Here is a 22224-nt window from a genome sequence, read left to right on the forward strand (position 1 = left end):
AACTGAAAACAGACCCAATATGTTGTTGAGGTCTGGCTGGGTTGCAAAACTCTGGACCTGGCTTGCTATGCTATTCTACCACCCAAACTGTACTATATGAGTGCAGACAGAAAAATCCATACAACACAATGCAGCTCTATTATCCACTGTAGTGGATTTGTCTTAGACTACACCACCGCTGCATAAAACAACATGGGATATTAGAGACAACATGTAAAACAGCAATGGCATCACCAGCGACATGACTTAGGTGAAAATAGAGTAATTTAATTCTGGCTCCAGCCTCCCATTAGCATTTTTCATCTCTCTTAACTCTTGAGAATACAGCTCTGTGGGATTTAACTGAGAAGTGGAGGAGTCTGACTTCACTAAAGGGATTTATCAAAACCTTTAGTGCAGTTCTGTTTGTCGCTGCTTTATATCCTGGGAGTTCTCTAGCTCATGCAGCTTAATCACTGACCTATGCAAACACCAAGTGGAGTCTACTTCACATAGGAATTTATGCAATTACTGTATATTCTGCATATCCTGGCAGCCCTGAGAGTGTGACTGTGCTCACATCTGACTAAGCTAATAACCCACATTCACAGCTCTCAAAAAATCACAGAGCATCCAGCGTTTGCTTTCGGAGTCTTGGATCCAATGCATAATGAAAAGGGCCTGCCTGGGGTTGTCTCTCTCTGAATGTCTGCCTCCTTCTATGAATTATGAACCATGATCCCCACATGCTCCCCAGTGGCCACAGATGGATTGGGGGCAAAGCTGCCCATCTCAGCCAGTGGTGTCGAAGGGCATTTGTTTTGTATGAGGGGATGCAGTTGTTTGTTGTCTTTTTGCCCTCGGTGCACCACATTGGTGTCGGGTTATGAGATAGGTTAAATGGGCTAAAGATTCCTACATGTGAACAGGTGTGACTGCTGTTTGCCCTGAGCTTGCAATGGTAAACAGTTACTAAGTAGTAAAATTATTTCACGCCTTTTTGATGGTGGCACAGGCAATATGTGGATGAATGACATGCAACAATGATGTCCAGCTGCTTTTGGCCACCAGGATTAGGTTTATTCCAGGTCACTATTCATTTGTCTGACCAAAGTGAAGCTCTTCATCCAGTCTCTAGGGAACCAGAGAGTCAGCCTCACTCCTCCTTGAAAAATGATTCCTAATCAGCTGATTGCATTCATGGACAGATATAATCCTTTTGAAAAGTTTCAGTCTGGCTTTCAAACTCACTGTTATGGAAACTCTAAGTGGCCGTCTTTAACAGCTGCCAGAAAAAAACATCTGGTTTGATCCCCCTAGACCTTTTTGTGGCTTTTGACACCACTGATCATGTGATTCTGCCTGACAGGCTCAAACACTGCACTGCCATGAGACAGCTTTAAAGCAGTTTGACTTCCTCTTTTTAGTGCTGGAAAATTGTAGATGGTCTCCAGTTAAAAAAGGCTCTGCAGCTTTCCCCTTTAGGTCCATTTCTGCTTTTCTGTAATATGTTACCCTCGGGCCACTTGACACAAAGACAAAATCTCATCTTCAACTCCTACGCAGATGATACTGCGTTTTCTTCTGTATCAAGTATGGTTAAAACTCTCCTTTACTTTTTTTATGACCTTCAACAACTAATGTCCTGGCTCAATAGAGACAAATGTGAGCTCCACATCCTAAGACACAATAATAAATGCCAAATGGTTTGGACTGAGGTCACATAAGGTTGTCTGCTATTTTTGGCCAAAGTCATAGGGCTCTAGGAACGGCAGCGTCTGTTAGTCAGTCCACCAGCTAAGGTCCAGACAGAAAAATCTCACCAACTTTTGAATGGATTGCATTGATAGTTAGAACTGATGTGACTCACAATGTTTAGAGGATAAATTGTAATAATTTTAGTAAACCTCTCTAGCGCCACCATCAAGCAAAAAAAAGCAATTTTCCAATATTTCTGGTTTATGACCAAACATGCAAAACTATGGGTAATGACATTCTGGTCAGCCTCAGATGCAGACTGTCTGCCATGCAAATAGCTGGTTTGCTAATGCACTAAAGTAAGACAGACATGTGTAGCTGCAGCCCATGGTTGTATATGGCAACCTGAATACAGCATCAGAAGCAGAGCCCCGTTCATTCCTATGAAAGTTGCTCAGTGGCGCATGAAGGCTAACTTTTATTTTAGCTCTTTGCTAACTAAAATTGGGGAAAAAATCATTTAATTGTGTGGCTCTTCTCGCCTTTTGAAACTTTTGTAACTCGCAAAAAAAATTATCCACTGATTTACAGGCCTCTTCTTCACAATGTAAGTATGGGGGGAAAGTCTTTCTGGGCCCCATGGCATCACGTGATGGACCAGGAAGTGTGAATCTACTATGTGAAATTGACTTCAAAGCCCAGTGCTTTTTCTGGAGTTTGGTCCAAACTATTGAATGGATGGCCATTTTAACCATTGATGCTCAAAAGATGAATTGTATAATTTTAGCAAACACCTAGAGCCACCATCAGGTCAAAAATTCTTTTTTCCAGTGGTTTATGACCAAATACCTGCAAACTCCAGGTGATGACATTGCCATCGGCCTCAGCTGTAGATTGTGTTTTGTGCTAATTAGTTAGGAGGCTAAACTAAGATGGTGAATGTGGCAAACATTATACCTGCTAAACCTCAGCATGTTAGCATCCTCATCGTGAGTAGGTTAGCATGCTGATGTTAGCATTTAGTTCAAATCACCTCTCTGCCTAAATATAGCCTCACAGAGCTACTAGCACAGCTGTGGAGTAATAGTCTTATTCAAAACCTCTGACAGCTGACAAATCTCTCTCTGCATGTGTAAGCATTTAGAGTGATGCTTCTTCCAAATTTGGGAACATTAAAGCATTTTTGTCTGCCAAAAACTGAGAAAGTGTTAGTCTTGCTTCCATCACACCCCATTTATATTACAGTAGCTTACTGTTGTGCAAAAAGATTGTACAAAACAGATAACATCATGTCTAACCAGTGAATCACCAGCACTGTTTCTTTTTCCATTTTAGGCAAGATATTGATCACTTTTAAAGCGCATCTGAGTTTATCCCCAAGCTATGACCTGACCTTTAAACTACCCATTAGATATTTTGTATAGCCTGAGACTCTCACATGGGGCGTCCTAAAGTCTTGGATAAAGACAGAAGTTGGTTGTGAAAGATCAAAGACTTTATTTTCTTTTGTCATGTCTAAGTTTTATTTTTATAGCTTGTCTTTTTGTGATTTTATTTTATTACTTATCAAGATAGATTGCTGCATTTTTCATTTCCTTGCCTCCTTTATTATCTATTCCTTTCTTCTATCACGCTGTGCCTTTTAAGTGTTTTTATATGAATATAAAAAAAAAATCTCTCAAAATGTCAGATTTTATACACAGCTCTGCTTCAGTCCGACTTCTACTTAAAGCAAAAGTATTTTTTTATAGACAGCGTGTGCAAATGTATGACATGGGTGATAAATCAAAAACTATGGCATTCTTCTTATCTTGTTTTTGACATATTCCCCAGCGCCTGGGCTGCAGCCTCCAGAGAAACAAAACAGCTCAAGAGGGCTCTCAGACATCACAGTGGTGCTGCCATGCAACAATGAATGAAATGATGATACCTTACATGACTCAGTGTAAAGATCCAGAGATAATAAATCAGTCAAAAACCATTTCTATACCACAACAATGCCTCAGCTTTTACAGGGCTTCTTCAGCAAAAGGCCTCCTCAGCTGTACATTATTGATGGGGCTTAAATTGAACACGCCTTTGTTCCCTCCATCGATGGACAACAAGGCGTGTGTCTCCCCTACATGGAGAGGAGTAGTGAGTGGTGGGGGTGGGGAGCAGGGGCAGTGTGACTCACCCCGTCCCATCCTGCAGCAGGAGATTCATCCATCACATTAAGAGGTGCCGCATCAATCATTAACAAGTAGCCCCCTGTTGAAAGGATGATGGACAGCTTGACAAATAAGTTAAGATGAAGTGGGACAAGGTGATGCTGGCCTTTTTCACTTTTCAGGCAACATATTCAAGCCACAACAATGGAATATCCAAATGCAGGCAATGAAATGAACCTGAATAGAAACTGCCATAATTCTAAGAGGAAGAAAATAATGGATAATGGGTTCTCTCTCCAAGAGCTTTAAACTGAACTCGCGGAGTGAATTTGCAGATGCTTTCAGTGGGTCTGAAGTGCTTGGGCACAGACGACGCTTAATACTTTTCTCATGGGTGGCCAGCTCTTCTTAGTGGAATTCCAGTGATTTTCTTTTTTTTTGTGGTACTCACTCAGGTATAAGGGATGCATACTGTGATAATCTAGAAGTCCTGAAAAAACCTTTGAGAGGATTTTAACTGCAGGTACAGAGAAGGACTGGAGCCGTTTAGGATTATTCCCCCTTTTGGAGGGATTTGACATTTTAGCTGTCTTTTTTCAGACTAAAGTTTGCATGAAGACCAAAACGTTAAATCTGTTTGTCCACAGTCAGCATGCCTAAGACCTGCACCAAGGTGTAATTCTACCCAATGAGTTGTGTAATCAGGTGCTGAAGACGTAGACAGCAGCATTTGAAGTTCACTGGATTAAATGACTGCGTTATGTGAAGGGAGTCAGAGAATTCGACTCAATTCCCTCAACTTAACGCAGCATTTCGTCATTTCACGTCTTTTGGTTTTACAGGTCACTCTCATTGGTCTCATTAGCATTTTTTTTTCATCTACAGTAGGCAGCTGTTGTTGTTTAGTCAGTCATATTGTGTCTGGTAAGGAGTTAATAAATAGATGCCCAAAATGAGACCAAACTTTTCTATATATGCCAGTTTTTGAGCCATGACGAAGGCCAAAATGAGGCCTGGAACAGACAGATGAGCCAATTTCCAGAATACTTGCAGCCCTTTACCAGCCAGTTAAGATGAGTAAGGAGTCAACAGTCAGTGATGGTGTAAAACAGTCAATAAAACAAGTGTTTCAACAATTGTGAATCACCACAACCACAAGAGGTCCTTATGCATACAGTCATAAATGTGCACAAAAAAAACCAAAACACAACACTGATTGATCCGAACTCTAAAAAATGATTCATAGGGTTAGTTGATAATGCTTGAAATTAAAAAATGTTAGCATAGGAAAAATAAGTTTGTTTCAGTATTGTGCTTTAGTCGGTTGACAACTTATTTTAAAGAAGTTGGTCAAAATCAAAAACGTTTTTGACATTTTTTTGTAGGATGAAATTAAATGTAAGCAATGCAAAGCAGCAGCAATGAGTAATTTTAACGCTTTAACCCAAGAGAAGCTTGGATTACAATTCTCACAGAGGTAGCGTGCATTTATTCTCTGCTCAGGACGCCATCACTCCACTATATCTTTACAACACTAGTTTGCTGCAATGTTAGTGCTCTGAATGTTTCATACAGAACCTTCAAAGGATAAGATATAGTATTCAATATTTTTTAATTGTCAAAAAATCCTATGAAATGACCAAAGCTAATAGTGAGTTAGCCTCAGCCTCTTGCCCAGTGGTTTCTCCTGAAGTAAAAATCTTTAAAAATAGGACATCAATACTTTGATTTTCAAAAAAAAAAAGGCAAAACAGTTTCTCAAAACACCTGGGCACTGTCATTTTTTAGCAAACTTTACTCAAACATAAGTGAATTGTGTGTTTGTCTGGGACTAATTTTAGCTGTGGATTAATACACATTTGGTGCCATAGTAAGTATTTACAGGCAGCAGCAGTATGGTGTGTGTAGGATTGAGCCAAAATAAACCACTGTGCCCATGTTCATGATAATGAAAGGAATAGTCAGCCAGTGCAACAGTGTGGCTCACTGATATGTTTTTGTGTTGTTATGGCCTATGGCACTGAAGAATTAGCTATATCAGGCTGTGGTGGCACAGATGAGACATGTTAATAGGATTAATCTATTGTTTTTTTTCCATGGGATTTGTTTATAATAAGAAAAAGAAGTAACAGACTCATCATTTAAATGTTTTATTTCATAATATAGCTCACTTTATAGCACACATTTACAATCAGAGGGTGAACATCCGCAATCAGAGTTGATATCTGGATTAAAAAAAAGTTGTAACATGTTTTTCAGGGACATCAAAGATAACTAAAATTAAATTTAACTAAGTTCTAAATTTATTGCTTAGACGAACAATCATCAGCACTTTGTGTCAATGCCAAATTTCCCTGCTCATTTTGGCAATCAGAGTTCCTGATTACACCCATTTAGAGCCAAGGAGCTTGTCAAATCCACAAACTGAGACACGTTTCGAAAAAGTACTCTGGTACTAATTCTAAATGTAGTGACTCAAACTTTTCCTGGTCTCGTTAGAATGTGTTCTCACAACTAATTTAATTGTTGGCATTTGACTGAGTTGAACTCACCGGAATCTGATTGGCTCTGAGTTCACTGTCTATCCCTCAAATTATACCAGTCAAGTTTTTCTCCACGGCAACTGATTTACTCTTGAAAATTAATGCTAATCAGAGGCTCAAGCTCTCATATTCAGATATCACACATTACGCTTCAAGCTACATGCCAATCAAACTGTCCTCATGATAGACCCCGGCTTTCCTCCCTTTGCTTTGATTTCTCTTTTTGTCTTCCATTTCACAGTGATCAATGATTGGAAATGATCTTCCCTTGTAAGACTTTTACGGTCAAGCGGGCACCAGCAGAGTTTGTTGAATTTATCCCACAACACCCCCTGAAGGCTCAACATGTTTTGGTGTTATTCATTCACCCTTGTTCAGTCCCACTCTCAACACTAATTGGACCAACACACTCCACAAGCACTGACTGCACGGATGCGTACCTACACTTGGGCATATGCTGCTTTTATATTATATCACATAAACACCAGCTGCTGACTGGGGAAACCTTGTCCAGTCTTTGTTAAAACCGCAGGTTGGATATTTGAGATTTTTTTCTGCAGGCTCCAGTATCCTCCACCCTGCTTTTTCTAATGTGGTCAAAGTAGGCATCATTTTGGAGAATTATGCTAATTGGCTTTCTTGGCCAATAAGAGACTAAATGTTAGTATTTCCTAAAATGTCAAAATATTCCCTTAAGCACAAACAGCATATACTGTAGCAATGAAATGGTCTTCTGTTTGTTCTTCCAGAGGGTTATGGCCTTCCTTATACAGTTGTTGGCCCACCTGCTCACGTCACCTGGTGAAAATAATTGGAGGCCGATATCATGGCCTTAAAAAAGCTCTGGGGCATTCATTTTTAAGCATGTATGAGAATTGCAAAATCCTATGAAACTACACTAGCTAAGGCATCCGCTGGTACCAACCATGTTGACATAGCTTGTCGGAATGGGAGTGAAATAACACAGCAAATTTAGGCTACATTTTGGCAAGGGAGCAACTAGCATGTCCACTTTCAAAAGGGGTCCCTTGAACTCTCACCTCAAGAAATCTGAATGAAGTCTCCCCAGAACTTGAGAAGGCTTGTTCCCAGTAAGTGTTTTGTTCCTTTCAATCAATGTACTCCTTCAAATTTGCCTATTGAAGGAAAAGCACAACCTCTGTTTCTGTAAGCTGAAACAATTTCCCTCAGTGGAAACAAAGCTTTTATTTACTTTAAAGGAGCTATATGTAAGAAATCTAAAGCAAATAGTCGTAAAATCCTCCTAATATGTCACAGGGACTAAGGAATAATGTTCATATAACATACTGATCTCAACGACAACAATAGTACGGCCAGAATATTCACATTTAAAAAAACATTTTTACAGTCCGCAAATCATGTTTATGTTTTGAATTTGTGTTTTGGCCTGTTGCGCCACCCACCGCCGTCTGCCAGTCAGTAGAGTCTCAGCATCAGTTACAGTTACAACTGAGCGACAGTATCCCGGCAGCAGCTTTAGCAGTGTTCCGGTACATAGCATTAGCAGCCGGCTCCTCCTCAGCTGTAACGTTATCCCGACAGCAGCTTTAGCAGTGTCCCGGTACATAGCATTAGCGGCCGGCTTCTCCTCAGCTGTATCCTGGCAGCAGCATTAGCAGTGTCCCGGTACATAGCATTAGCAGCCGGCTCCTCATGAGCTGTATCCCAGCAGCAGCGTTAGCAGCAGAGAGGCCGGACTTGCTCGAACGGTCTGCTGGAAAACCAAAGATCAAGGACGCGGCGACGCGGCAACGCGGTCCTGCCACGGCAGCCGCCCGTGGGCAAACAAATCAGTCTCCAGCGTGCTGCTGTCCAGCAACCTCGAATCTGTAGGGGAGGGGGGGCGGACACAACTCGCGGCAGTATTTTGAATTTGAGTGCAGTAACCGTTTTGGCCACATTCTTACATACAGCACCTTTAATTTCACAGATATGAAACAATAAATTGTGAAGACAGTAAAACCTCCACTAAAATAGCATTTAAAGTCTTGTGTGTGATTTATTCTGGCTTCATATGTGGAAATCTCCGCTTGTCGCCAGGCTAATTTATACAATGTAAAATGCCATAGGCTTGTGCTAATGATGTTAGCATGTTATATTTGTTTGGAAAACATGTTAAGTATAAGACAGTTGTTTTGTCAGTGAACCCTGTAAGCTGTAATGGAGCCAAATTATGTACCAATACCTTTGTTAAATGTTGCCGTTGTCCCTGGCTTCATATGAGTAGAGAAAAAAAAGTCGCTAGCTGCTAGGCTAATTTAAACAATGTAAAATTCCATAGATACAGTCGGCAATGACGGGAACGCCCACAAACGTCACATCCGGTTAGAGCCGAGGGGGAAAACAAACCGGTCTCTGCCATTAGCCACAATGCCGAAGAGTTGCTGTGTGCCCTTTTGCACTGCAAATAAACAAAAAAAATCACCAACTAAAATTTTGCATTTTACCAAATAATAAAACGGAACCACAAATGAGGACAAAATGGCTTCAAGCTATCAGAAGAGAGCTTTTAGCTTTGCACAGAAACAGGCAATAGAAATGTCCTTCAGAGGGCTAACGTTATATTTTATTTTATGCTTGGAGTACATTTCAAAGCCAGCACTTTGTTTTTACATATACCGTACTCAGTAAAGAACTTTAATCAGTACTTCTTCTTTTACCAGACTTTTGTACACAAGTATCTGTACTTCTACTTAGGTACTGAATGTGTACTTTTGTACGTGTTGTGAGGAAATCTACACAAATTACAAATGTAGTACAAAGTTCACTAGCGTTTAAACAATTAAACTAATATTCCTGATACCCCTGACATTGTCTACGATTGGTTGGAAATGGTTAACATTACATTAAACTTACCTGAAGTGAAGTGCTGACTGCAGACATACACGTTTTGTTGTTGGGTCCCATAATCTGCCAAACTCGTCCTCTCTTCTGATAGCTTGAAGCCATTTTGTCCTCCTTTGTGGTTCCATTTTATTATTTGGTAAAATGTAAAACTTTAATTGGTGATTTTTTTGTTTATTTGCGGTGCAAAAGGGCACACAGCCACTCTTCGGCATTGTGGCTTATGGCAGAGTCCGGTTTGTTTTCCCCCTCTGCTCTAACCGGATGTGACGTTTGTGGGCATTCCCGTCATTGCCGACTGTATCTATAGGCTTGTGCTAAAAACATTAGCATGTTGTATTTGTGGGGAAATGTGTCCAGAAAAAGACAAATATTCTGTCTGTCAATGCTGCGAGTTATTGCGAAGCCGATTTGTGTACGTGTGTTTGAAATTGTCTCTATTAAGCCATGTTTAATGTGTGTTTTGAATCAACTAAACTTTACTGCACTTCACAGAAACCCTGTCACCAACTAGTGTTTTGGAGGTGTAACTGAAGAGTGACACAGACACACCACTGCACAAGTATGAAGGCTCACAAGGGTGTAGGCCACATGCATAGGTTACAGCGTAGGGTCTGCCGCACAAGTATAAAGCCCGCTTAACATGTATAGAAAACAGGATTGTTGTGGAACTCAAAATGTTAACTGTACTAGTATTAGTCTATGCACATCAGAAACCAAAGTATATCAGTATGTGATTCTTTAACTCTTTATATTGGCATTGTCTTTATCCAGCCTATATACTTTAATATCATAAGCGAATTGCTAAAATTTGGTTAAGGCCTGGTTATGGTGAACCACCCCAAGCTTTTCAGTGTCCCCATCTGGCCACCCCCATGACAAATTTCTGTGAGTGCCGCAGTATTCTTCCTCTGCTATCTCTGATATGATGTGAACATGACATTACACTTTGCCCACAGTTTTCCAGCTTCACTGTCTCATTACAAGAGGTTAATGGAACAGCTGGACCTTCCAGCGTGACTTCGCCTGCTCAGCAGTCCAGCAGAGTCCCACCTTTGTTAAGTTTTTCACATTTACCTGCCTTGAACCCACACTCCTTTTTTTTTTTTTTTTTTTTTTTAGCACATTAGCACATCACATCAGCCCATTAGAAAGACTCTGACACTGTTTATTCAAAGTCATCATATTCCAGGAGTCTTCATGTTCATGTGCCAGCCCTAAATTACAGCTGGTCCATCAATTTTTCATGATTGTGCTGTCTACTAAAGCTAATGTATAGCCTACAGACAGACTCATATGCATATTAATTAGTATGGAAATGACAGGACAATTATTCTTTCAGCTGAGGACAATACCGGCCAAAATGGTAAGGCCTCGAAAAACAGATATTTCACGTCTTTCCGCAGATAATGGCATGAAAATAAACAGAGTTTTAATGGCAGCTATACAAATGCTGCCAACAAAGATGTATCACAACATGAGTTGACTTTAAATATGGTAGACAGAAAATAATGTGCACCGTCAAGAGCAACAAAAGCAAAGTAGCGCATTACAAATTTCGAGCTGCACCTCTCTCCTACTCCCCCACGGCTATTAACATTATAGAGGGCAGAGCAGCTGGATTCAAAGGTTAATGTCCACACCATTAGAGAGCAACAGAGCATGCGTTCATCCCTGTTGGTTTAATTAAATTACAGCAAACTCATAAAGGGTGGGGGGGATTTATCCCAAACATACAGTTACTGCAGTCCTAATGGAGCACTACTTTCCAGCTCAGCTGATTTATCCCCCTCACGTTTCAAAGTGGGTCGTCTTGTCATGGAGTTTGTCATGGCCTACTTAACAATACAGGAACTCGTAATTAGATCATTTGTCAAGCCAGCTGATTGCTTTGCTTGTTCTTTTTATGGTGTACAGGGAGAGACATCTCGCTTATCACAGGGGTCACTCAGGAAATCATCGATCTTACCTTTGTGACCACAGCACAGGCAGCTTGTGAACTTTCCGGCCCTTTAGAGAGCTGACATATAGAGAAGTGAGTGTGTTGTAGCTTGTAAAACAAATCTAATCCCGGTTGACTCAGAGAGTTACAAGAAGCACTTTGGTAATTTCAGTGTGCTTCTCAAAATGCATTAATTAACGGGAGTGTGGACATGTTGACTTGACCTCAAGCCTTAAAAAAATAGGATGAAAAAAATGGTGATTAGACACCCTCTAGTGGAGGATGATTACACAAACATCCCTCCACAAACCTCAACACAAACTTTATTTCCTCCCCTGTGCTTTCAAAGCCGAGCACATCAAACCTCAAACTGAAGGAAACTGATACACTGATATTCATATTGAACAGCCCCACTTTTTGTACCATCTACACTCCTCCAGTTATAAAACAGCATAGAAATGTGTGTGCCAGTTACACTCAGTTTGATGAATTAATCCTTTTCATTTCCTTTAAACTCCCAGACTGCACTGAAGATAAGCAAAGCCTTCCTTAATGTCAGGAATTGTTTCATGTGGACCGCAAAATGCACTCCGACATAGGTTTGAAGTTCACGGCATGCAGAGTTTAACTCTTGACTGCAGGTGAGTGTCTGCTGTTGGAAGACACGACCTCTTGTTTCATATCTTGCAAGCTTTAATAGCAATAATAATAATGCATGCGTGACATGGAAAAATTGCACAAATAGACACAGCAGCAATCATTCACTTTGTGGAAATATACAAACTTTCTCAGAATAGTTGCCACAGTGGATCATCCATTATTACAAGTATCACAACTAAGTAAATTCCCCTGGTATAATGCAGGCCTGAATGCATCATTCAAACAATCAAATAAATACCTCAATTTACCCGCTCATTCACTTGATATTGTTGCATTTCAAGTGATGCATTTAGAGTCAGTGTGACCAACAGAATGCAGGGTAATGGCGGACTCATTTTGCATCTAGAATTTAATTAATTACACATGCATTTCTACGTAAAACATGCAACATGTCAGCTCTGGCTTGCACAAAATGATCAAAGCCGCTTGTATAGCGAGCCAAAGTCGATTAGAAATAGTTACAAGCTGTGCAGCCCACTGTCTGTGTCATTCATGTTCATGATTCATACACAGAAGTAGATTTTTATTTATAAACAAGAAGTCTGAGCACTTGAATCAGAGAATATTTACTCAATGACAAGAAACGAAATTTAATGTAAGACAAAAGTGTAATAATTAAAATGTGTGCATTTTATGCTTTCACCCTGGCTGTAAGTTAAAGGAACAGTTTGACATTGTAAAAGAAAATACAACCCAATTGCAAGAAAAAAAATATTTGTATTGAATAGTTCTGCAAACCATGGATATGTTACATGTGCATGTTATTATGTAGTGGGTACATATGTCTTTCAAAAACACTGTGGTGAAGGTGCAGTTAAGTTTAAGCACAAAAACCACTTGGTTGTGGTTGGGAGAAAAATCTTGTTTTGGCTGAACTCACCCAGGTTCAGTGCCACAATCTGTGCTGGGAAAAGGCTCAGCATGCCACTTTCAACACCCAGGTTCAGCGAAAAAATATTCAGGTTCGGTGCCATACATGTCACTGGGGCATACCTCAATGTGCTGCTAAAACCACCCAGCTTCTGTGCCATAGACACAAGTGGAAATGCCAGAAACAGCACAAAGTGTCGCCAAAAGACAACTGATGTTGTTGTTTGTTGGGTTCGAGTGGTCTGCAGCTTGGCAGGTGTCTGTTGCAAATGTAACATATTTGTTGTTTGCAGAAATGTAAAATGTGAACATTTTATTCTGGCGACTGGGCTTGGAAAATACAGTTATTTTGCTCTCTTGCCAATGAGAAGGTCGATGCCAGTATTTTGCCTGCACTATAAATAATGTAGCTTGAGCTTAGCTTAGCATAAAGACTTGGAGCAGGGGGAAACAGCTAGCCTGGCTCTGTCCAAAGGTGACTAAGTTCACCTATTAGCACCTCTACAGCTCCCCACGTAACACTAAATCTTGTTTGTATAATTCATATAAAAATAAAAGTGTAAAATCAAGTTTTAAATGGAGTTATGTGGCAGAGTATTTCTAGGCAGGGACCAGTAGCTTCATGGAGAAAGCAAATAAGTGAATTCCCAAAATGTTGAACTGCTCCTTTAAGATGACAACTTAATTTCTGTCTTTCTTTTTTTGACCATGCAGTGCAACATGATATTCAGATTTCACTCTCCAAAACGTCTAATGGTTTGTGAAGGATTGGCAAGAAACATTAAGTGCTCCAATCAATAGTCTGATTCAGTACAACAGAGTCCTACATACATACATTATGCACCTCCACCAGTATGTGAATGTCAACCTGTCAAACTCATTATGTCATTTAGCCTGTGTTGAACTCTGCTTGCCAAGATCATGGGCCGCTGCTAGCTTAGCCGCTTCAATTTTCGATAAAACGATGCCGCCATCAAAATGGCTGCCACCCCTATCACAACAAGGACTGCCACGGCAATTCCCAGGCCAACAGACGCGCCATGGCTGTCAGACTGGCCACCAGACAGCGCTGTGCACAAATGAGAGTGACATCATTATGGCATGCTCTATTCCAGCAGACAACAGAATACATTATGACTTGCTGCAGATAAGAAGTGCTTTTCATTTCTGGAGGAATGTAATTAGCAAAAACTTTGTGAGAGGCTGTTCTCATAGCAGCCAAGTTAATACATAACATACTCACCCTCTTCTTTGGATTGAATGGCTGCAAGAAAGACAGGAAGAGTTAGTATTTCATAATGAGGGAATTATTATATTTGTCAGAAAATAAATTAAATTACAAAGAGAGAGAGAGAGCAAAAGCAGCAGAGAAAATTGTTACATGCCCAAAACAAATTGTTTTACAGACACTACAGCAGTCCATGTTGTAGTTTCTACATCTTTCCTTTTTACCCTTGTCTGCATTTTATTCAATATTATTTGTCAGTTTTCTAGTTTGGTAAGCTAACTGGCTGCAGGATGTAGCTTCACATTAAGCACATAGACATGATCGATTTTCTCATCTAACTCTTAGCAAGAAAGCAAGTGAGCCTATTTCCTGAAATGTCAAACTATTCCTTTAATCATATTACCACCTGAGTGATGTCTGCTTGTTCTGCTCTGCTCTTAAGTTCTCTTAATAGCATCTACTGGGAGCAGTCATTACAGTATAAAAGAAAGACACATAGGGATAGTACCATTCTCTGTCTTGGCCTTTATAGCCACTGTGAGCACAGACGGCTCAGTGATGCTCTCCTGGACAACTGTGGACTCCACACTCCTCTTCTTCCTGTTGCACTGCTGTGGATCGAATCAGAGATAGAGACATGAGCTTGTGATCCGGCTAAAATTGGAGATTTCTGCTTGAAATGCATGCAGTGCCTTCCCACCTTGAAGGTGCTGCAGGTGCTGCGCTCGCAGAGCCGGGTGATGCAGTGCAGATAGTAGGTGGAGATGGTCTCATTCTGCTGCTCGATGAAGCGGAACGCTGGGAAGTAGAAGCGGGCCTTTTGGCTATCCCCGTTCTCCAGCATGGTGGTGAGCCGATCTATGGAGCACCTTTCAATAAAAGGCGAACCTCACAAGTGCCCCATTTGCACATCACACGGATACATACAGGCAATGTATTAATGCTAAAAAAAGCAGGGAGACAAAATCAAGACTAGGGCTCCCTTTGGATTTAGAGGTTGCTGAGGTGCGCTTATTGCGTGGAAGACAGGAAACCCTGTAGGCTAGATACGTGTAAAAGTTTAGATTTAAATCTGCACTGCTGGACAGGGAGACAGATCCAATTAAAAAGCCTTGAAAGACTGGAAGAAATTCACAAGTTACAAAAAGTAGAGTAATAGAGTTTTTGTGACTTACGAGACAAACAGATTAAAGAAGGTGGAGTTGGTAGGCTGTGGACCCACTGAGGCATAGCACCGGTCCAGAAGAACAAAGTACCTGTGGAGAAAGAATGAGGTCCCCAGCACCGAGTCAGAGACTCCAGGTCACAGGTGGAATCCTCAATTTTACAATCTATCAAGATACAGTCGTGTGATGGGAGAGTAGGAGAGACAGAAACGTCTTTTATCCTAGACATTCACTCAGTATTTTCCCAACTGCCAACTACCAAACATTCTTTACTTTTACTCCTACTACAAACATAATAAATGACCATTTGTATAGCAGTTACTCTTCGTGTGTTACCTTAAATTCTTGAAGTAAACTTTGTTTTTCTTGCGTGCATCCACAGTGCAGGGAAAATCCAAAAAAGGCGAACACTCTTCATGAATTAAAATAACATAATGACAGCAAAACTATATGAAAACACCAGTTTACAAACAACAAATATAGTTTTGCTGAAATTAAATGTGGTCCCTGTTAACTTCAGTTCATTAAGAATGTTTGCCCTTTTTGGATTCTCCGTTCACCATGGAGGCATGTGAGAAAAACAAAGTTTTCTACACAAATTAGAGCTAACATGAGGTCAGCAGTTGATATACAAATGGTCATTTTGTGGGTGATGTATTGTTTTAAGAATAAAAGCTGTTCTTACAACTAAAACATATGTTTACATGTAAGTTGGTTAAGAGTAGATCCCAGATGACTGCAGTACGGAGACAGAAACACCTACTGAGACATGTTTTGGAATTAATTAACATACAAAATATCATTGGTCATAACTAAAGTAATATGTTTAATTTAGAAGCCCATTATAAACATCTGATATATTTCTTTAAAATCACATTTCACAGGACAAAATATCACTAAGTATAATATAAGGAGTTTTTGAAAAAGAATATATTGCAGATAAAGGGGTAAATAGGTTAAATCTGAAACCAAAAATTGAAAATCTGGTTCTCTAATAATACTTTTTAAACGCTCAAATCTTCAATCTTAAAAAGTAACTAATTGTCAAATAAATGTAGATCAGGGTTGAGCAGAAAACTGAGATGAATCCTGCACAGATAATTTATATGAGTACAAGTATTATTCGGGTAAAATGTCTCAGTATCCAAACTTGTGATTTTTAAAATTATCTGAAGCTTAATCCTGAGATTGCTCTGCTAATGAATAATACCTATAGCAAATTCTGATGAACCCATGTGAATTTCAGGCTTAATAAAACCATATGTCCGACCTATTCCCTTTTAAGCTACACCCACTTCAACGTATGTCCAACATATTCCAGTTAAAGCTCCACCCACTTCTGGTTTCGTCCCTATTCTGAGTACAGATATGGAAACAGATATTTTAGCTGGTTGAACAGACAAAGATAGATAATGGTGTTCTTGCTCATCCTTAATGTAGGTTACTGCAAAGTGAAATATTTCTCAATGAAAAGTAGTGGAGTAGAAGTGTAAAGATGTGAAAAGTATCTCAAATATATGTATCATACTTAAATAATTGAGTGTAATACCTAGAAGTTTAATAGATACAGGTCCAGGTCTGAACCAGACAAAGAGAAAGATGCAGGTGTTGGATAATTTAAATGCTTCTTACTGTGAGGTCAGGTTGGATGCAGACACCTCCACGAAGATATTTTTTCTCAGTTCGATGCCCAGTTGTGGAAAGACCAGGGGTGTGGTGTAATTTACATCCTGCCAAGGGAAGAGAAGGAAATATTATACAAGCGCTTACATAAGATTTATCACTTGATGTTGGTGCCACGTAGAAATGAGGGCATGCGTAGTATGTGGGAAAGGTGTAAGGAGGCACCTGGTACAGTTTCATGCTGAGGGTACTGATGAAGCTCCCATTGTTGTCCTTCAAAGCAATGGAGGAGGACGACCTGCAAGGAGGCAAATGATGAGATCACACTTGGCACGCAAGTGAGAAGTTAGAGGTGTTAATGTAGTTTTTCACTGACACTTACACATCCACCTGGGTGTTGTTGATGAGATACTCCAGTGGGTAAGCACAAGAGTAGTAATACTTGAGTTCGGCATTGTAGGTGATCATCCCAATGGTGGGGTCGAAGGATCGGATCACCCCGCTGACGTTGACCGTCTGGATGTTGGAGAAGTCGGAGAATATTCCCGTCCCCGGCGCGCTCGTGGTCTGAGGAATAATTTAGTGGGTGTACGATTATTTAAGAAATGCTTAAAAATAAATGTCTCCGGCACAGCAGGCAGCAGTGATGCAATCACAGCGAAAAAGTGGAACAACTCTTTCAGTCTCCTCAGAAAAGGAGGCTGTTAAGATTGCATGACTCTGTTTTATATTAATTCAAAAGCAGACTGAAATTCTCTTTTTCACTTCTTCCTACCTGGCCTCAAAACACAGGAGTTGGAAACTCTTTCAGTTTCCTTAATATGCTTGAACTCTCCTCAGCTAAAGGTTAACAAGTGCCACAATCACCATCCCTCATGACTTTAAATCAGGACACTTCATTGATACAATACTCACCAAGAAGGTGCTCCCACAGGCGTTTCCCTCCGTGATGGGGAAGCTGAATCTCACCACAGGAGGTACCACTGAGGTGTCCAGGGTCCCCTGACAGTCAACATTGTCCCGGATATGGTTGAGGATCAGTAAGCTCGCATTGTAACCGGTGTAGACGGCCGGGCAGATTTGAATCGCCAGGTCGATGGCAGATGTACCACACACCACAGCGATATCAGTGTATTCTGATGGTGATAAGATGGCATTGTTAATTAAAGATTTAGATGCAATGTCATAGAAACTAGTGTTAATTCAGATGGTTTTGAAAAGTATTGCACATGTATGGACAATCACATCATAGAAAAATCCACTAAAGTTGCAAAACAGACCCACAGTTAATAAAATTATAAATGTTAACGTCACTATATCTGTCTCAGCATCTACTGTGCTCCTGTAAACACATATTTACCAGTGCAATTAACACTCCTTCAGATGTGCTAATTAAATATCTGGAGGAAACTGAAATCAATATGGTTTCCCTAAAGGTCTACATCTGAACTAAAATCAATATGACCCCTTCATTCCAAAACAAATAAGTGAGACTGAAGGTCACGCTCATCTTACCTGGTCGTCTGGCAAATGCTCCGCAGTCAGATAGGCTGAGGGCCTCTCGGCCCGCAATACACAAGGAGGTCAGGATGAGGAAGCTGATTAAAGCCATCTCACTGCTCTGCCCTCTGTGAAAAAGCTGAGGCAAACACACAGATATCAAACATGGAGAATCCTAATAAATCCAGCACAATGCAGAAGAAATCCAGCGAGGCCATTTTAACAATAAAGGTCCAAATTTAGATGATGAATCCAGAGCTGTCAATCAAGCAAACTCTATTTGCCTCTTAGCCTGGATCTTACCTCCCCAGTCTCCTTTGCGGGTTTAGGATAAGAGAGCAGCGGGCTGTTTTATATATGGTGAACGTGACCGTCGTGTGGTCACAACACTGGTGTAGGATTGGTTGGAAACAGGGTCAATGGCACTTTGGTGGGGCTGCTTCAGTATGCGTAAACAATCCACTTTTTGTGGCTGAGGTCCTCTCCTGGAGGCAAATGATGAAACCCAACACAGCCCCCTTCAAAGTAACATGCTTAAACAATGTCCATAAGGCTTTGTGACTTTGTGTGCAAAATGCAGCCCCCATTGCTCACTGATATGAAACATAATGAAGTAAGAGTATGTATGGTGTCTATTCAACTAGGGCCTCACTCATAATAGAGGGAAGAGGACCTGTTGTCTTCTGGGGGGTTTGGTGGTTTAATGTGACCCTTAATGTGAAAAATAAGCACAAAAGACTTTTTATATGATGAGATTTGATGCTCATAATTTTGTGGCGTGTTGTTATTGACAAATATGTGAGTCAGACTGACAATATGACTGACATTTATCATATTTAAGCCTTGTGAATTTCTTATTTTTGGGGTGTAATTAGCACAAGATCTACGTTGGAATATTTATGTTCCAAAATCCATATGTTCCAAATGTAGAAATTCCCATATATTTTAAAGCATCATCTGAAATGACATTAATGTTGATGTTTAACCAAGAGAAACATAATTTAAGGACAGCTGGAAACCCGATCTTGTCAGCTGAGCCACCTGGGAAGAGAAAGCTCTGATCAGGGTCAAGTTGGAGGCTGGGCGTCTCTGTCAATGTTTTGTCAAACGCACGAAACCACACGAATGCAGGACATGTTATTATTGTCATGACGTGCACACCAAAACATGCCAGCACTCCCTCTGTCTTCTCAGGTCTTTAGGGAATAAGTTCCCTCTTGGATCTGACTCACCTGAACTTGGCAAGTCCCAGCCTCATTTCCATTTTGGGAGGAGGGTTTAATCAATTATCGCCGATAGTAAACTGAGAGGGGGGCATGATAGCATTTATTCCTCTTGTTTCAGTTATCTGTGGTCATTGTGGACGCTGAATACATCACAAAATGCCTGTTGAAATGAGGGATTAGAGTGATAAAGAGCAGTGAATGCAGCAGAGCCGCGCAGGTCACAAAAACAGCCGCGGAGTCAGACACGTGAGACGCAGCTGCCGCCAACAGACATTTATATAGGTCATCGGAAAAGAAAATCAATGCGGTAAAAATTGAAAGATTAATTCTGGCAGTCATCAAATGAGCTCTGGCAGTGCCTGGTGTTTTGTTCATTTTCCTGGAGATTGGACACCAACGAGGCCATGACATTTGGAAAACTTTCACAGATATGTGTCAGTATAAAGAGGAATGAGCAAACTTTGCTGATTGTGGATAGATCACAGAGGAAGTGGCATGAAACCTATTTAGAGAATTCTTTACTACCCACAAGACAAATATGGGTCATTGGTGGGCTGTGATGGCCAAAGCCATGGTTGTGCACACAAATGCAATTATAAACTGAACTGTTATAACAATATAAAATATTACAGGTTGTCATTGCTGTCATGTGAAAACAATGCATTTCTAAACCATCAACTTGCTCTGAGCTTTGTGTAGAAAATATTTCTGATAACTACTGGGTTTTTAAATGGTTTCTTTCGATGAAGAACCAGTTAAGAAGTTTCTAAACTCATAAAGGATCAACTAATCCTTCAGTTCATCTGAAAAATTTAATTAATCTTCAAATCTTGAATTGAGATTGTTCTTCAACTGATTTTGATGTGTTTGAAATACTTGTTTAACGATAGCTTCGTGTTGGTTGCAGAAAACATTGCACTTCATGGCTTTTATAAGTTAAGAACATAGGCCTGAGTTGTCCTCTATAAGACACACACACAGCTATAATTAATTTTATCTTTATGTCTCTATGCTGGTTTTGTCCTGTGATTTTTTTAATCCTTTTATTGGTTTCAAAACATCTTGCCAAAGCATCAGAATCATTGAAGGAATTGTTTCTTCAATATGGTGCATGCCCTGGATGATTTATGACATATTATACTACAATGTTTTTTATGACATTTTGATGACATACTATACTACAACGTTTTTAATGACATTTTGATGACATACTTTTCTATGACACTTTTAATGACATTTTGATGACATACTATACTACAATGTTTTTAATGACATTTTGATGACATACTATACTACAATGTTTTTTTATGACATTTTGATGACATACTATACAACAATGTTTTTTATGACATTTTGATGACATCCTATACTAAAATGTTTTTTATGACATTTTGATGACATACTATACTATGATGTTTTTTATATTTTGATGACATGCTATACTATGACATTTTTTATATTTTGATGACATACTATACTAAAATGTTTTTTATGACATTTTGATGACATACTATACTATGATGTTTTTTATATTTTGATGACATGCTATACTATGACATTTTTTATATTTTGATGACATACTATACTATGACCTTTTTTATGACATTTTGATGACATACTATACTAAAATGTTTTTTATGACATTTTGATGACATACTATACTATGACGCTTTTTATGATATTTTGATGCGCAGTGATGCACACCCACGCACACTCAAATGATCATGATCATGGATATGCCACATTGCCAGGTAACTCGCATTAACCACAGGCCAACGCATTGCGGAAACCTGCTGAGCCTTGCCCTCACTCGCATCACATTATACTGTCAGTCATCGGAATCTGCGTTAAAGCTTTTAGCGTCAGTCATCCGAACCTAACTGTCCGCTAACTTCACCTGCTTTAAAGGAATAGATCAATGTTGGTAATATCCTTTTTCTTTGCTTTCTTGCTGAGAGTTAGATGAGGAGATCTAAAACACTTTCCGTAAGTTAACTAACTGTCTCTGATGGTTAGCTTAGCACAAAACAAGGGTAACAGCTAGCCTAGCTTTGTCCAAAGGTAACAAACCTTTTTGCTAAGCTAACCATTACAGATGGATACCTAGCATACGGGAATGAGAGTGGTATCAATCTTTCAAAGAAGCCCTGGGCGATAGAGTGAATAAGTGAAGGAGAGACCAGCGATGGTTTCTGCAGGGGAAAGTTGTAATGCTTTAAATTTCTCCAATCAGGAATAAGCTACAAATCATCTGACTCACTCTGCACATGGTTCAGTTTTAATCTTTATTCCTCATGTGAGGAGGTAGCATTCTGTGGTACACAGCCAGGTTTGTAAGGAAAAACACTTATTTTAAGGTAAGAATGATTTTTCTCTAGCCTACTTCTTTTCTTTTTGTAATACCATTGGCTGCTTTGTAGTAAATCCATTAACCTTAAAGCATGTTTATAAGCATGTTTATAATGTATCTATGTAGATATCTTTCAAGCAAGTTGTCAGTGCGAATGTTGTTAGCTGTAGGGTAAGCTAGTTCATGGCTACAGGAGTCACAGTTAGTCAGGCCCCAGGTTAGGCTTAGAAGCAAACTTCCATAGTGGCCAAGCAGTGGAATTACAACTTCTGGTTCCATCACATGATGCCACGGGGTCCAAAAAGACTTTTTCTCACAGACATACTTTGTGAAAGAGACATCTGTAAGCCAATGGACACATTTCTTTGAGCATCACAGCCCCCACGAAATAACTTGTTTCACTATTGGGATTTGATCCATTCAG

At 39.9% G+C, this 22224-nt stretch overlaps 1 protein-coding gene across 1 annotated transcript; it reads right to left on the reverse strand.

Annotated features, from left to right (window-relative positions):
- Positions 1-13639: 13639 nt before the first annotated feature.
- On the reverse strand, positions 13640-21733 carry si:ch211-229d2.5 (zona pellucida-like domain-containing protein 1). The gene is made up of 11 exons (XM_049576667.1): positions 21711-21733; positions 18240-18363; positions 17640-17860; positions 17107-17291; positions 16950-17022; positions 16734-16831; positions 15111-15191; positions 14636-14804; positions 14444-14546; positions 13951-13971; positions 13640-13776 (listed from the first exon to the last, which is right to left on the reverse strand). Exons 1-11 carry the CDS (start codon positions 21717-21719, stop codon positions 13640-13642), a joined length of 1221 nt encoding a protein of 406 aa, XP_049432624.1. The 5' UTR covers positions 21720-21733.
- Positions 21734-22224: the final 491 nt, after the last annotated feature.

Source organism: Epinephelus fuscoguttatus, linkage group LG5 (genome assembly GCF_011397635.1).
Source record: "Epinephelus fuscoguttatus linkage group LG5, E.fuscoguttatus.final_Chr_v1".
NCBI classification, from domain to species: Eukaryota; Metazoa; Chordata; class Actinopteri; order Perciformes; family Serranidae; genus Epinephelus; species Epinephelus fuscoguttatus.